Source organism: Leptodactylus fuscus, chromosome 6, assembly GCF_031893055.1.
Source record: "Leptodactylus fuscus isolate aLepFus1 chromosome 6, aLepFus1.hap2, whole genome shotgun sequence".
Lineage (NCBI taxonomy): Eukaryota > Metazoa > Chordata > Amphibia > Anura > Leptodactylidae > Leptodactylus > Leptodactylus fuscus.
In genome coordinates this window covers 160,365,978-160,383,778 of record NC_134270.1, presented here as the reverse complement: position 1 = coordinate 160,383,778, position 17,801 = coordinate 160,365,978, and the positions used below count along the sequence as shown (strand labels likewise).

Below are 17,801 nucleotides of genomic sequence, written 5' to 3'. Positions count from 1 at the left end.
AGGAGCAGTATTATAGTAGTTATATTCTTGTACATAGGAGTAGTATTATAGTAGTTATATTCTTGTACATAGGAGGTAGTATTATAGTAGTTATATTCTTGTACAGTATATAGAGCAGTAATTATATGATGACTGAGACTTCATCCCATGAGTGTTGTCACCCAACTTTTCAAAAGTCTTGACTATGAAAAAAGCTTAGTTACATGGTTATACATTCCTTGCGTTTATACTACTGGCACTGGAAAGTTGGGTGGATGTTATATTTGTGGCCTCTTTTCCTGTCATTGTGCCTTCCTATAAGAAGCTGCCGTATATATATGTATTGCTCCCTCTGGTACTTCTATGTGTTGGGGATCTCTTGGTTTTAGGGTCTTTAGCATAGACTTTTGTTGTAAATCTGGATGATTCTCTGACTTCTTCCATGTTCTGCTGTTGGACTCAGTTATCTATGAGATCGATGGCACTCTGTGATCAGAGAATGGCTCATAGGTTTCTCTGCTGTGAGATGTGTCAGGTAAGGTCTGGAATCTCATCACATGGCGACCTGGTGACACCACAATGGAAGCATGTCGCCTGTTGCTACCAAGGGCAGAGAAGCTTGGCTCCAGCAGATGTAGCGTTAATCCCCGGAGGAGCAGCGGCCACTGTCACCTCCACAGATAAAAGATGAGGCCAGATCCTTCCTGTCCCCAGTTACACGACAGACCCTCCCAAAGAGGAGTGAGGGGCGGAATCTGCAGCCGAGCAACAGCGCTCCTCAACGTGACGCTCCTTCCTTGCTCGATATTCCCAGCATAATCCGTACACCGAGAGGCGTATGCAAACAGAGGCTCCCTCTCCCCGGTACTGCCATGTCTGTCAGCCCCTCCAAACTGCCCCCCTGCCAACTCCAACCCAGAGACCAGAGTGGATTAACCAGGTGAAGGACTCGTCTAAACATCCCGCACCCCCAGCTGAGAGGAGACCACAGGATCCGAAGAGTCCCTGGAATCTCTTTGTCCATTCACAATGTTGGGATTTGGACCTTGGTGGGGGGAAGTGACCCCAGAGAGCTGACTTTCATCATCTAGGGGGTTTCATGGCACGCAGGTCACCATTATGGGCTCTTGTATCTCTAAAGGTAGGTGAGGATAGCGAAGGGTTAATGTGTCGTCATGGAGGGGTTAACACTTTCGCTGCTGGAGAGGGGAGTTAATGAGAGAGAAAAGTCAAAGTGACTGTAACCTTGATGTCATGGAGGAGGAAGACAAGTGGAAGGAGCACACAGATGGAGCAGAATCCTCCGTGATCTCAGGCAGCAGGAAAGTGAGAACACAACCTGTTGTATGGAGGACATGGATGTCAGATTATAGATGTAGCAGGGCTGGGGTCAAATACTCTGGTGTTACATGGGACTGCAGGTGACATCTACTACATTACCTGTACTCAGAGAGTTATCACTGCGTTATCTGTGGTGTTACATAGGACTGCAGGTGACATCTACTACATTACCTGTACTCAGAGAGTTATCACTGTGTTATCTGTGGTGTTACATAGGACTGCAGGTGACATCTACTACATTATCTGTACTCAGAGAGTTATTACTGTGTTATCTGTGGTGTTACATAGGACTGCAGGTGACATCTACTACATTACCTGTACTCAGAGAGTTATTACTGTGTTATCTGTGGTGTTACATAGGACTGCAGGTGACATCTACTACATTACCTGTACTCAGAGAGTTATCACTGTGTTATCTGTGGTGTTACATAGGACTGCAGGTGACATCTACTACATTATCTGTACTCAGAGAGTTATCACTGTGTTATCTGTGGTGTTACATAGGACTGCAAGTGACATCTACTACATTATCTGTACTCAGAGAGTTATCACTGTGTTATCTGTGGTGTTACATAGGACTGCAGGTGACATCTACTACATTACCTGTACTCAGAGAGTTATCACTGTGTTATCTGTGGTGTTACATAGGACTGTCGGTGACATCTACTACATTACCTGTACTCAGAGAGTTATCACTGTGTTATCTGTGGTGTTACATAGGACTGCAGGTGACATCTACTACATTATCTGTACTAAGAGAGTTATCACTGTGTTATCTGTGGTGTTACATAGGACTGCCGGTGACATCTACTACATTACCTGTACTCAGAGAGTTATCACTGTGTTATCTGTGGTGTTACATAGGACTGCAGGTGACATCTACTACATTACCTGTACTCAGAGAGTTATCACTGTGTTATCTGTGGTGTTACATAGGACTGCAGGTGACATCTACTACATTACCTGTACTCAGAGAGTTATCACTGTGTTATCTGTGGTGTTACATAGGACTGCAGGTGACATCTACTACATTACCTGTACTCAGAGAGTTATCACTGTGTTATCTGTAGTGTTACATGGGACTGCAGGTGACATCTACTACATTATCTGTACTCAGAGAGTTATCACTGTGTTATCTGTAGTGTTACATAGGACTGCAGGTGACATCTACTACATTACCTGTACTCACAGAGTTATCACTGTGTTATCTGTGGTGTTACATAGGACTGCAGGTGACATCTACTACATTATCTGTACTCAGAGAGTTATCACTGTGTTATCTGTGGTGTTACATAGGACTGCAGGTGACATCTACTACATTATCTGTACTCAGAGAGTTATCACTGTGTTATCTGTGGTGTTACATAGGACTGCAGGTGACATCTACTACATTATCTGTACTCAGAGAGTTATCACTGTGTTATCTGTGGTGTTACATAGGACTGCAGGTGACATCTACTACATTACCTGTACTCAGAGAGTTATCACTGTGTTATCTGTGGTGTTACATAGGACTGCAGGTGACATCTACTACATTATCTGTACTCAGAGAGTTATCACTGTGTTATCTGTGGTGTTACATAGGACTGCAGGTGACATCTACTACATTATCTGTACTCAGAGAGTTATCACTGTGTTATCTGTGGTGTTACATAGGACTGCAGGTGACATCTACTACATTACCTGTACTCAGAGAGTTATCACTGTGTTATCTGTGGTGTTACATAGGACTGTCGGTGACATCTACTACATTACCTGTACTCAGAGAGTTATCACTGTGTTATCTGTGGTGTTACATAGGACTGCAGGTGACATCTACTACATTATCTGTACTCAGAGAGTTATCACTGTGTTATCTGTGGTGTTACATAGGACTGCCGGTGACATCTACTACATTACCTGTACTCAGAGAGTTATCACTGTGTTATCTGTGGTGTTACATAGGACTGCAGGTGACATCTACTACATTATCTGTACTCAGAGAGTTATCACTGTGTTATCTGTGGTGTTACATAGGACTGCAGATGACATAGAGAGTTATCACTGTGTTATCTGTGGTGTTACATAGGACTGCCGGTGACATCTACTACATTATCTGTACTCAGAGAGTTATCACTGTGTTATCTGTGGTGTTACATAGGACTGCAGGTAACATCTACTACATTATCTGTACTCAGAGTTATCACTCTGTTATCTGTGGTGTTACATAGGACTGCAGGTGACATCTACTACATTATCTGTACTCAGAGAGTTATCACTGTGTTATCTGTGGTGTTACATAGGACTGCAGGTGACATCTACTACATTACCTGTACTCAGAGAGTTATCACTGTGTTATCTGTGGTGTTACATAGGACTGCAGGTGACATCTACTACATTATCTGTACTCAGAGAGTTATCACTGTGTTATCTGTAGTGTTACATAGGACTGCAGGTGACATCTACTACATTATCTGTACTCAGAGAGTTATCACTGTGTTATCTGTGGTGTTACATAGGACTGCAGGTGACATCTACTACATTATCTGTACTCAGAGAGTTATCACTGTGTTATCTGTGGTGTTACATAGGACTGCAGGTAACATCTACTACATTATCTGTACTCAGAGAGTTATCACTGTGTTATCTGTGGTGTTACATAGGACTGCAGGTCACATCTACTACATTATCTGTACTCAGAGAGTTATCACTGTGTTATCTGTGGTGTTACATAGGACTGCAGGTGACATCTACTACATTACCTGTACTCAGAGAGTTATCACTGTGTTATCTGTGGTGTTACATAAGACTGCAGGTGACATCTACTACATTACCTGTACTCAGAGAGTTATCACTGTGTTATCTGTGGTGTTACATAGGACTGCAGGTGACATCTACTACATTATCTGTACTCAGAGAGTTATCACTGTGTTATCTGTAGTGTTACATAGGACTGCAGGTGACATCTACTACATTATCTGTACTCAGAGAGTTATCACTGTGTTATCTGTGGTGTTACATAGGACTGCAGGTGACATCTACTACATTATCTGTACTCAGAGAGTTATCACTGTGTTATCTGTGGTGTTACATAGGACTGCACTCTCTTTACTCTGGTCCTAGAAATCTTTAGCTGTCTCCTTCAAAATTCCTGAAAATGTTTCCCTTCATTTCTGTGACAACTGCTGTGAGACGACACGATTGGACAGAAAATATAAAAAAAAGCCTGTTGCTGTCCGCCGGTATGGCAGCTGCAGCACCTCCCACGTTCCAGACTTCTGAGTGACAGCTGTTGTTTTGCTGCTGATGATAAACAGCGAGTGAGAGTCAGAGATGATGGCTGCTAAGCAGTTCGGGAGTTTTCACACATGCCGTTTTGATGCAGTTTCTTTAATGCAGTTTTTAAAGCCATTAGAAGGAATGTATGACCGGAAGAGGAATTTTCCAGGGAAGATTCGGCTTCTCATCCTTTTAATCCACTCCAAGTTTACGCTTCAAAAACTGCAGCAAAATGGCTCAAGTGAAATCGTCCTCAACCTGCCGCAAAAGGATGGACACAAAACAATCGGCCAGTCCTAAGTACCCGCTGCCTGTGACCGGACAGATGGCAGGACGTTCCTGGTCAGCATCCACTACAAGCATGATCAGTCTGATCAGACAGGACACTTTTCCTTCAAGTAATAAGAAAGTGATTGAAAAGTAACAAAGCCAAACCTGATGGCGGCATCGGAAACGCAGAAAAATCATCGTCCAACATCAGATCTGAACGATAAAACTGGGGCACAGCTTAGATACACCAGCTCAGCAGACAGTACCAAAGATGATAGGCTTAGATACATCAGTTAGTAGGCAGATGCCCAAAACTGAACTGCATATTCTAGATGGGGCCGCACCAATGCTTTGTAAAGTGGTAATATTACATCCCTGTGCCACGACTCCTTAGAAGCAGCAGACTGACATTGTTCTGTTACGTGACCTATGACCTTCTAGTACATCCCTCTGCTTTCTGGTCTCCCCCAGTTTTACTTTCCCAGGACATAAACTATATGGAGAAACGTATTGGGTGCCCCAGGTGCCAGAAATGAAACTGGTGCAGATTACTAATATAATTCATGCCAGCTTTCTAGCATTGGTTATAGTAACTCAGACCGTCCGAGGCCCTGTCCACCTCTCACATAAGTGATGCAGGAGTTGGGAGTTCCCTGGTGTAGCTGAAATAATAAATTACCCCCCCCATCATTTCTGGATTTCTCGTGTGACAGCATCCTGATGTTTGTCTCTGTCCCCAGCACTTTGTGTCTCGGGGGCAGTCATTGAATATTGGTTACCAGATCCCTGTAGTTTCTGGAATGTTCTGCATGTGAGAGTCCTGCTGGCTAGATGACTTTAATAATATTGTTTCCATGGAGACATTGATCCTTGTTGGAATTTAGCACTGGGCTTGTGGTTGCAAGATTAAAGCGCTGATTTACCTGGCATGCTGTGACACAGTTGTAGTGATCTGAGGCTGCCACTAGGGTGAGCTCACTGCATTCAGATTTATACAGCATTTACTATGCTCAATGCTGGCTGGTATACATCCATATACAGTGAGCTCCCCCCAGTGGTGACTGCAGGCAGACAGTATTATAGTATTTGTCTAGTCGGAAAACTAGACATATTGAGGAAGATTTACTAATGCTGTGCCATTTTTGGCCTCATATACTCCCATCCCCACACTTTTCCATTTTGCCAGGCATTGTGGGTTTTCTACAGTTCCTAGGTGAAAGAAAAAGACTATTGTCACAACACTAGTGGTACGGGAGCAGGAGTCCAGTAGTCAGGTAAGGCTGGGGAGGCTGAAGACAGCACATGGATGCGGATATATGCGGTCCAATCAGGGTTAATTCAGTGCAGGTTCTAATCAGTAGAAACAGATGATGAGCCTCACGAGTAGGTTCAATACAATAGTCCAGCAGACGACTATTCAACAAGCTGAATAGCTCAGCAAGCAAGGAGACATAGGGCAAGACCCCAGGGCACAGGTTCAAATCCTGACATCACTCCCCTCCTAATGGCAACCTCTGTGTAATACAGGACCTGGTTTTGTCGGGTACTGCTGATGAAAACATCTAATCATGCAAGGAGCATTGATGTTAGATCCCATGTGGTCTCTACCACACCACCCTTGCCATTTGATAAGTTACTGTAGTCAATTTCTGTATATACGAGAGTCCAGAATCAGTGATGGAGAAGATCGTTCAGGAAATGGACTGTCCATAGCAACTTTCAGTAGAGGCACATGCAAAACAGGATGAATCTTCATTGTTTCGGGAAGTTGCAAATGTACCGCCAGAGGACTAATTATTCTAGAAATCTTATAGGGTCCGATAAATTTCTGTCCTAGTTTGGGTGCAGGGTTTTTCAGTTTAATATTCCGGGTTGAAAGCCATACTCGATCCCCTGTTCTGAATTCAGGTGCCGGTCTCCGATGCTTATCTGCTGCTTTCTTATACCGCTCCTGAGCAGCTCCCAATGTTTCTTTTAACATCCTTATATTTTGTTGCAGTGATGTGATTCTTTCCATGACTGCAGGAATTAGTGGAGCAACTGGATTTTTTGGGAGAATACTTGGATGGTATCCTAAGTTTTGCAAAAAATGGTGCTTGTTTTGTTGAAGAATTCTGAGAGTTCTTGTATGAGAATTCAGCAAAAGGTAGTAAGTCTAAGCAATCATCCTGTAAATGGCAGATGTAACAGCGCAGGTAGTGTTCTAGCGTCTTGTACGTTCCGTCTGACCGTCAGTCTGGGGATGATAGGCCGTTGACAAATGAAGCTTGATATCGAGTGATGTATAGAAACTTCTCTAGAATTTAGACACGAATTGTATCCCATGATCCGAGACCACTTCATCTGACACACCATGAAGGCAAAAGATATTTTGAACTATTGAATCAGCTCTTTGGCAGAAGGTAGACCGGTACAAGGGGTAAAATGAGCTGATTTAGTAAGTCGATCTACCACTACCAATATTGATGATTTTCCTTTGGAGTTAGGTAGATCCACTATTAAGTCTATTGAGATTGAACTCAAAGGTTGTACTGGAATGGACAATGGCTGCAGCAACCCCATTGGTGAAGAACGTGAAGGCTTATACCAGGTACAGGCATCGCAAGAGAGAAAGTATTTCTTTGCCACCAGAAGAAACAGGATAACAGCTCATATGTCTTCTGTACTCCCTTGTGCCCTGCTAATCTGGAATCATGTACAAACTGTAGAATCCTCAGACGCATTGCTTCTGGTATGTATAGACGCAGTCCATCAGTCCATACTTGATATCTAAAGAATAGATGTACATCCCCTGATGGGTGTGATAAGAATGGATCGGTGTCATAGGCCGCTTTAAGGTCCTCCAGCAGATCACCTTCATGGCTAATACCTACAATTCTTGCCTCGGAGACAATGGGAGTTGGTGGAGCTGAGGGACTAATATCGCTAGAAAACATTCGTGACAGTGCGTCTGCCTTTCCATTATGAGATCCTGGTCGGAATGATATTGTGAAATTGAAGTGATTCAGGAATAGACTCCATCAGGTTTGATGAGGGGAGAGACACTTGGCTGATCTAATAAACTCTAAGTCACGGTGATCAGTTAAGACTAGAATCTGCTGTGAAGCTCCTTGTAAACGGTGTGTCCACTCTTTAAATGCTGAGACGATGGCAAGCAATTCCGTATTTCCCACATCATGATAGGTGAATGTCTCTTTGATGAACATATTCCATGTTTCCGAGCTAAACCAGAGTCCATGAAATTTCCGCTAGCTCCGGAATCCACCATGCCTGATGTAGATATCCAATCAGAAGTGACCAATAATTTCATAGGGACAAAGTAATGTGAGTCCTTGTTCTCCTTTTTTATATGAGAGGTCACAGATGAGATACAATGGACACTTTCTCCAGTTAACTGCTCCCCTTCTGAAGCTGAAGACTCCTCGTTGGATGCATGCACGCACGGTTTGGGCAATTTATAAGTAAATGTCACAACTTTCCGCAGTATAAACACAGATTCTCTTTGAACCTATGTTCTCTCCGTTCCGCGCTCTCCCATATCTGTATTGCATCAATCTGCATGGGTTCCGGATGGGACCTCGGGACTGCTCATCTGGTGACTTTTTATAACCCAACGATGGTGTGGCAATGTGCTGACTAATCGTGTGATTTGCAAAGCCCCATTTCTCTTGTCAATGTTCAGTCATATGAATATCAATCTGGATGCAATGGTCAATAAATTCAAAGAAAACTGAAGGAGCCTTTGCTCGTGCTAATTGGTCTTTAATAGTGCTGGATAATCCATTCTTCAAGATAGCCAATCTTGCTGAATCGTTTGAGCTGGTATGCACGATCCATCTCCAGAATTCCATGGTATCCTCTGCAACAGAACATCTACTTTGCCGTAACGCTAATATTGTGGTTTCAGCTGTAACCTTTCGGTTGAGGTCATCAAACATTCTTTTCATGGTTTCCACAAAGTCTTTGTAAATTGTTTAAGCATGTATCTTCGGTCTCAATTAATAGATTCGCCCAAGCTACAGCTTTGTTTGTTAATAACATAATGACGCACAGCACTCTTGATCTTTCGGTTGGATACTGGTTTGAATTTGCATCAAAGTACAGATTAGGATTAGGAATCCTCTAAATTTATCTCGATCACCAATGAATCTGAATGGCGGAAATTTCGGAGACGGAGCAGAAGCAGGAATCAGGCCTTGGGCATCTAGCTGTGCAATACATGCAGTGACCGTATTTATGGATTCCTGCAGAGTTTGGCCTTGTATAGCAATTTTCCCAGTGATCAGCTGGTCCTCTTTGAACCTATGTTCTGTCTGCTCCGCGCTCTCCCATATCTGTATTGCATCAATCTGCATGGGTTCCAGATGGGACCTCGGGACTGCTGATCTGGTGACTTTTTATGACCCAACGATGGTGTGGCAATGTGCTGACTAATCATGTGATTTGCAAAGCCCCATTTCTCTTGTCAATGTTCAGTCATACGAATATCAATCTGGATACAATGGTCAATAAATTCAAAGAAAACTGAAGTATCCTTTGCTCGTGCTAGTTTGTCTTTAAGGGTAAGTTCACACGGACTAATCGCGAGACGAATCGACCTGAAGAATGAGCATCTCGCTTCTATTTGAAGGACCTGATTGATGTCACCATCATAGAACCAGTGCAGAGCTGGATGAAGAGGAGGAGAAGGACCTCTGTCATGTTGCCATTATGTGGCCAGATAGAGAGGGAAGAGGAGGGAGAAGGGAGAAAGCAGTGAAGCATACCTCCCAACTTTTCAAGAACTGAAAGAGGAACAAAGTAAATTTAACCCCGCCCACTTTTATGTTGACTCCGCCCATTGTCATTAATTTTTCATGTGCCCCCACACAGTATAATCCTCCTACAGTTACCCGTAAATTATATGTCCCCCCTCCATCTCTCCTCCAGTTTCATGCCCCCCTCCATCTCTGTCCCCAGATTCATGTCCCCTCCATTTCTGCCCCCAGATTCATGTCCTCCATCTTTGCCCCCAGATTCATGTCCCCCATCTCTGTCCCCAGATTCATGTCTCCCCCATCTCTGCCCCCAGATTCATGTCCCCCCATCTCTTCCCCCAGATTCATGTCCCTCCATCTCTGCCCCCAGATTCATGCCGTTCCCCCCCCCCCTTCATCTGCCCCCAGTTTCATGGACCCCCTTCATTATGTTGCACCTCAATTTTTAACACAAAAAAACACTTATACTCACCTTTTCCTCGTTCCCCCGCCGCAATCTCTGCAGTTTCACTCACAGAGTTGTAAGCGCAATGTGACGTCATCACATCGCGCTTACACAGCCACTAGTTGGAGCATTGTGGCAAAGCAAGGAGATGAGCTGTGACAGCTCCTTGTTTTAGTCACGTATGTATTCATCCTCCGGACGCAGATCTGAGTTAAAATCAGGACATACCTCCCGCCAACTGGAACCACGGAACAGGACACCGAAATCGTAAATGTCCCGCGGAAATCGGGACAGTTGGGAGGTATGGAAGGTGTGATGTCACTATCATGTGACCAATGCAGACCTGGATGAAGAAGTGGAGAGAAGAGGTGAAGGACCTCTGTGATGTCACCATTGTGTGACCAAAGTGGAGTAAGATATGTAACGCTCTTTCTTGGAGTATTTTCAATAATAATTCTGCTCCAGGGTTTGTAAGATATAGTGTAAAGTGGTGTAATATATAATGTATATGTGTATATGGTGTAATATATAATGTAAATGTGTATATGGTGTAATATATAATGTCTAGCATGGTATATAATGTTTGATATGCTGTATAATGTATTATATGATGTATAATATAAAGTATGATGTATGCTACATGTACAGTGTAAAGTATAATGTACAGCACCGTGTATATCGTACACTGCAGGGAAGTATATAATGTATGACCTTGGTGTATGATGTTTGGTGTGCACTATATATGTACAGTACGGTGTATAATGTACGGTCAGGGTTATTTCAGGATGAGAGTACATATGGAGGATGTCACCGTGATGACGTGTACGGGGGTCTTGTCATGTGAGGCTGTTTGTGTAGTTGATGTGTTTTTCTGCATCGTGCGTGTCTGTGTTGTCATGGAAACCCTCGGCCTTTATCCCTGACACCTCCTCCATGTACTGTGCACAGGAGCAAAAGAAACCTGCAGAAGTCTACTGGAAGCTAATGGACAACCAGATCTAAGATGTACCGTGTACACATAAAGAGGAACTCTATACAAAATACCGTATATACTCCAGTATAAGCCGACACCCCTAATTTTACCACAAAAAAACTGGGAAAACTTATTGACTCGAGTATAAGCCGAGGGGGGGAAATGCAGCAGCTACTGGAAAATTTCAAAAATTAAAATTGTTTTTTGTGTACAGTAGGTGCTGGGAAAGGGGAGGGGGTGTTTTGGTTGTCTGACTGCCCCTTCCTCGAGCTTGAGGACTGAGTATAAGCCGAGGGGGGCTTTTATTTAGCACAAAAACTGTGCTTAAAAATTCGGCTTATACTCGAGTATATATGGTAACACATGTAAAGGGGAGCACTGTACAATATAATACATAATGTACAGCGGAGAGCTATAATGATGGTACCAGTATATTATATAAATAGTGCAGTATGTGATACAGCAGCATTATCTATAATAGTATAGTATATAATACACCATCACAGTCTATAATAATGTTAGAATAATACAATATATAATAGTGCCAAATATAATACACCAGCACTGTCTATAATAATGCTATTTAAATACAGTATATAATAGTGCCACTGCATATAATAAACCAGCACTATCTATAATAATGCTATAATATAACAGTATATAATAATGCCGCATATAATACACCAGCACAGTGGCATAACTAAGAATGGCTGGGCCCCGTGGCGAACTTTTGACATGGGCCCCCCGACGCCGAAGACCTCGACCAACCCCCTCCTACGCATTCTAGTGCGCTCTATTATGCCCCATAGTGGCCCCTTCACACAGTATTATGTCCCTTAGTGGCCCCTGAACACAGTATTATGTTCCTTAGTGGCCCCTGAACACAGTATTATGTTCCTTAGTGGCCCCTGCACACAGTATTATCCCCCATAGTGGCCCCTGCACACAGTATTATCCCCTATAGTGGCTCCTGCACACAGTATTATCCCCCATAGTGGCCCCTGCACACAGTATTATCCCCCATAGTAGCCCCTACACACAGTATTATGCCCCATAGTGGGCCCTGCACACAGTATTATCCCCCATAGTGGCCCCTGCACACAGTATTATCCCCCATAGTGGCCCCTGTACACAGCATTATACCCCATAGTCACCCCTGCACACAGTATTATGCCCCATAGTGGCCCCTGCACACAGTATTATGCCCCATAGTGGCCCCTGCACTCAGTATTATGTCCCCATAGTGGTCCCTGCACACAGTATTATGTCCCACTGTGGACACCCATAAACAATTATTATACTCTGGGGTCTTTTCAGACCCCAGAGTATAATAATCGGAGACCCGGGGGAATAAAAACAAAAAAAACTACTGTTTCTTACCTGTCCCCTGGCTCCTACGCGGTCTTCTCTGCTACCGTCCTTCTTCAATGACGTCAGACGTCACATGACCCGGAACACAGGCCAGGTTCATGTGACGTCAGAGACGTCAGACAACTAGGAAGGAGGCCTGGCCAGGATCGTGGAGAGGTAAGCAACAGTGTTTTTTTATGTTTCTTACCTCTCCCGGGCCTCCGATCATTATACACGGGTTCCGAAAAGACCTTCGAGTATAATGATAGCAGCGGTAGCGGCTGTCACCGGGCCCCTAATGTCCTGGGCACTGTGACAGCTGCCTCTGCTGCTATGGCGGTAGTTACACCACTGCACCAGCAGTGTCTTTATGATTCCTGACAAGTATAGAATTCTCGTATTTCAGGCTCAGTGTTAGGTTCCACCTAGTGGTCATCACTGGACTTGCTGCTGTTGTCTCATGCCCTAAGTGGTAATAAGCTGTGTACCATGGAGGGGCGCCCTCTTTTCTTTTGGGATCTTTGTCTCAGAATTCTCCATATTCTTTTCATGCAGAATTTTTCTTCAGTGGACACAAAGAATTTCACTTCTCTAACAACAACACAAAGCCAAGCAGCCCCCCTGCAGTATCTGCAGAAATACCGCCACCAGCAGAGGGCACTGCCCCCACGGACAGCCCTGAGGAAGATGAAGAGGAGGAGGAGGATGTGCTGGATCAGGTGAGTCAGTAAAGCTAGAATGGTACTGGTCGTAGTGCGCTGCCTGCCATAATATGCCTCTTGTCTCTCCCTTCCATAGAAATGCTTTAAGACACCCAATGGTTTCATGTGCGAATCCAAAGCAAATTCAGTGAACTATGACATCACAGAGCTGGCCACCTCCTCACTGATCGGTGAGTAGCATGGGTAGTAGTGAATAATTTAGTATATGGCTTTTACATTGTTGGGTCTAAGATAATGTAATGATCCGATGCTTTCTCTGTATGAAGATATTTTGGAGTTAGGGGAAGGGTCCTCTGCAAGTGCTCAGGTACACTGATTTTAGGGTTACAAAATAGTTACAATGGGAATTTGGACAGGACCCTGATTTGTTTCTCAGGCTCCAAGGACTTGTGAACACAATGATCCAGTATTATTTATCAGTTGGTGGCAGTATTGTTTGGCTATTAATTGGCAGTATTATATGGGATTTTTTGTATATTTTTGGCACTTTATGGCGCTATTATTTGTGTTGTATCTGGCAGTATTATTTGGTCTTCATATAGCAGTATTACGTGGGCTGTGTATAACACTATTATTTGGCCATTATATGTGGTATTATGTTGGATGTGTCTGCCAGTCTAGCGGTATTATTTTGACAATATATGACAGTATTATTCAGGCTGTACTTAACAGTATTTTAGCACATTATGCAGTTTAGTAATATATAGTGACATTATGTGGGTTGTGTATGGCAGTATTATTTTAACAACACATGGGCTGACGTTGCAAGAAATTCTGTTTCAGCAGTGGGGGAGACGCTTGTTGTCTACTTTCTTTGCTCATGTGATTATGACACTGCCCCACCAGCGCACCCTTTGTCGTGACCCCATCTGCTCCGGTCGTGTTGGTTGCATCTGCTCAGGTTCAGGTTCTCTGGCGGTTGAGTAATTACAGGGATCTTGAGATTAGCGTGATGAGCGTTTCTGTGGAAACCTCATGGATCTGACACGGCTCCGAACATTCACGAGGACAATTCCAGGTAGAGTTCAGTCATTGAAGCACATGGAGGACAGAATGATGTCACCTGAGAAGATGCTCGATGATTGAGGCCATCACTGGGGGCCCTGGGACAGTCAGGACCCCAACTTCTAGAACGCACTCTTTCCTGCCTCATCCCAGTATGATGTGACCTCTGCCTCCTTCTCTAGGCCTGGTACAAACTATTAAAGACCACATCACCAAGCCCACAGCCATGGCTCGCGGTCGTGTAGCCCATCTGATCGAGTGGAAAGGTTGGAGTGCCCCCCAATCTGGCTGGGACCCCTCCCTGACTGATGAGGAACACTACTCAGACCTGACGGATGAGCTGAAGGAAGCGCGGTTCGCTGCAGGTGAGGGGTGGGGGGTCCCCCACAGCACTGGTGGTAGAATCGTACCCATATGAACTACAACTCCCATCATACCTCCCTGTGTGATATGTAATGGCAGCCATATTGGTTGTCACTCAGCTTTCCCAGAACCAGATATAACCTAGACACAGCTAAAGGAACTATTTCAGGTCTTATTAGACCGCCATAGTCTGCTAGGCCAGGCCCCTGTTTATTTCTGGCCCCTCTGGTCCGTGTCTGTCATCTGACCCCTCTACGTGTAACACCAGTGCCGTAATGTATGTAGCAGGTTATTATGTGCGTGTAATGTCAGTAGAAACTGCACAGAACATGGCTGCCGTCACTGCCCCTTAACCTTTCCCCCATGTTGTGGGGTTCACAGCAATGTTGTGGGTGCGGAGGGCAAATAGTTTCCATCCCTTCTCCATGTAATGTAGAGTTTGTGGTCTAGATTTAGGGTTGCCCCACATGAGTAGGATCAGTGGCTCTGCTTCCCCTTATCTGGCCTCCATGTTGTCTTCTCTACAGGTGTTGCAGAGCAGTTTGCCATCACTGAAGCCACTCTCAGTGCATGGTCGTCCTTGGATGATGAGGAGATGCATTATGGACTCGGGTCTCAAGAGGTTCGGCAGATTCAAGGTAAGTCCCTTAGGTATAACAGCAGGACTTGGTCAAGACCTGGATGTAAAGAAGAACCTTCCATTCATGAAGCTTTGCAGTATGGAGACATTTACATGGGACTGAACTTCACTTTCTAGTCCTAAGGTCACTGTCATGTTATGTAGGTCACGTCTGCTCGACCTCAGATCATCACCATGTTACATATTGAGACGTCTTTGAGTGCTGAGGTTAATGACGGGTCCCCATCTGCTGTGCGGAGCTCCCTGGGGCCCCGGGCTCTCTGCCTCCTCCTGGTAACCGCCTCAATGGCTTCTATTTCTGGGTTTGCCACATTGATGAATGGAAACGACCCAGTTCATGTATGACGCAGAGCGCACACGCCTAATCTGGGTCACAGCAACAATTCGGGACATGTCTCCCCCAGTTGCTCACTGTATGGAGGGATATGGCCAGGGGGCCTCATGGACCACCACATGTCCTCAAAATGTACTGGCGGGCTGGTCAGACGGACTTATATAAAGTATATGCGGTGTATGACTGACAGATGAGCTGAAACACAGGGTCTTATCACTCCAGAGCTGCAATCACGCTTCTGCTAGTCTTCTGTTAGTGCTCAAGCTGAAATGTAGCTGCAGCTCTGGGTGTGACTGGAGTATAGGACATGATGTAACAGCAGAATTTTAACTGCAGCTTTGTGTATGACTGGAGTATAGGACATAATGTAACAGTAGACTTGTGGATGGAGCTTTATGTATGACTGAAGGACATGATATAATAACAGAATTGTGTATGCAGCTCTGTGTATGACTAGAGTATAGGACATGAGTAACAAAAGAATTGTGAATACAGCTTTGTGTATGACTGCAGGACATGATGTAGCTGAAGAATTGTAACTGCAGCTTTGTGTATGATTAGAGCATAGGATATGAGTAACAATAGAATTGCAAATGCAGCTCTGTGTATGAATGGAATATAGGACATGATATAACAGCAGAATTGTAGATGCAGCTTTGTGTATGAATGGAGTATAGGACATGTAATTGCAGCTCTGGTTGTGACTGGAGTATAGGACATAATGTAACTGCAGAACTGTAGATGCAGCTTTGTGTATGATTGGAGTACAGGGCATAATGTAATAGCATAATTGTAGCTGCAGCTCTGGTTGTGACTGGATGTTAGGACATGTAACTGCAGCTCTGGGGGTGACTAGAGTATAGGACATAATGTAACAGCAGAATTGTAACTGCAGCTCTGGGTGTGACTGGAGTTTAGGACATGTAACTGTAGCTCTGGGTGTGACTGGAGTATAGGACATAATGTAACAGCAGAATTGTAGCTGCAGTTGTGAGGTGGCTGGCGTATAGGATGCAGCTAGATCAGTACAGGGGATTAGTGAGGTTGTAGTAGTAATGATGGGAGTGGTTGTGTCTGTTAAGAAGGATTTCTTTGTTTTTTCACCCTTGTGACTGGTTATAAATAATTCATCGCCCTGATATAACCAGTACCTGCGCACACAGCACAATACTTTATGTTTTGCCTGGGGCGATGTCAGGCAAGTATTGTGATGGATTGTGCGCCCCCTTGTGGCTTCCTCCTCACAGTGACTCTGGTCCTTGTACTTTCCCTCTTTCATCAGTCTTCTTCTCTTTTTCCTACAGATCTGGAGAGTCTCTACCTACAGAGCCGACTTCTAAGCTACGCACAGGGGGCCTGTGGCTCAGATTTGGGGGGAAGCCTCCCCGGCCTCTCCTATTCCTCCGCTGTATCATTGGGTGCAGCTTCCCAACAAGTGCTGCCTATGGAGCGATGGGAGATGAGCGAGCCTCGATCTACCCAGTCCATATTCCCCTACCCCTTACTGAATGGTGGCAGTAGCTCAGATAACTCCAAAGCGGTGGTGCTGGCAGAGGGTGAGAGCGCCCCCGAAACCTGCAAACCTCGACTCAACAGCTCGCTCCATTACGTGGACAGCAGCTCACTATCTGAGGACGAGGTCTTCTACAACTGAACAGGACGCTGGAGCCTCACTGGTCAGCGCTTATTGACCCTCAGTACACTGGCAAGTGTCAGCTCTTGAGCTAACGTTATTTCAGGACCGGATGTTATCCATGGTTATGCAGAGTTATCCTCAAACCTCAGAATCTGTGACTTTGGGTGCAACCAGATGTTTTGGCCTCATGGTTGGAGGTGGACATAGGACGTTCATGTCTGAGCAGCAGCTGGACAGAGCTGGTCAGATGAAGAGCAGTCCAGGAGACCATGGAGCAGAACCTGGTCTAGAACTCTTCTATCAGCAATATGTTTGTCACTCCGGACCTTTTCCAGGGTTCGGCCTTGAGCCTTACTACACAGGAATGTGTCTTGTGGTTCCGTGTTGGTCGCTGAGTGTCGGCGCCGTGTGTCGTCCGTTTATGTGACGTGCTAGTGAATGCATTGGCCTTCTCTGTTACATCTGTTGCGCTAATATACACAATGATCACGGGATTGCCTTGCTGTAGCATCACTGCACTGACCTATAGACTATACCATAGACCCCGCCATATTGTCCCATCTGTCTACTCCTTCCTCTATACAGTGTTGGCCAAAAGTATTGGCCCCCCTGCAATTCTGTCAGATAATACTCGTGTTCTTCCAGAAAATGATTACAAGCACAAACTCTTTGGTATTAATATCTTCATTTATTTTGCTTGCAATGAAAAAACACAAAAGAGAATGAAA

At 44.6% G+C, this 17,801-nt stretch overlaps 1 protein-coding gene across 1 annotated transcript; it reads left to right on the top strand.

The window, feature by feature from the left end:
* The first annotated feature begins 696 nt into the window (after positions 1–696).
* FAM131C (family with sequence similarity 131 member C) lies at positions 697–17,625 on the top strand. The gene is made up of 6 exons (XM_075277855.1): positions 697–1,120; positions 12,929–13,092; positions 13,172–13,265; positions 14,283–14,465; positions 14,991–15,101; positions 16,742–17,625. Exons 1-6 carry the CDS (start codon positions 1,099–1,101, stop codon positions 17,089–17,091), a joined length of 924 nt encoding a protein of 307 aa, XP_075133956.1. The 5' UTR covers positions 697–1,098; the 3' UTR covers positions 17,092–17,625.
* The last annotated feature ends 176 nt before the right edge of the window (positions 17,626–17,801 follow it).

What these genes read in the sequence shown, in the direction of transcription:
- FAM131C (XM_075277855.1), top strand. Translation starts at nt 1,099, where the DNA reads ATGGGCTCTTGTATCTCTAAAG. An exon ending in AGGAGGATGTGCTGGATCAG is followed by an intron (nt 13,093 to 13,171) that starts GTGAGTCAGTAA and finishes TCCCTTCCATAG; the next exon opens with AAATGCTTTAAGACACCCAA. An exon ending in GGCCACCTCCTCACTGATCG is followed by an intron (nt 13,266 to 14,282) that starts GTGAGTAGCATG and finishes CTCCTTCTCTAG; the next exon opens with GCCTGGTACAAACTATTAAA.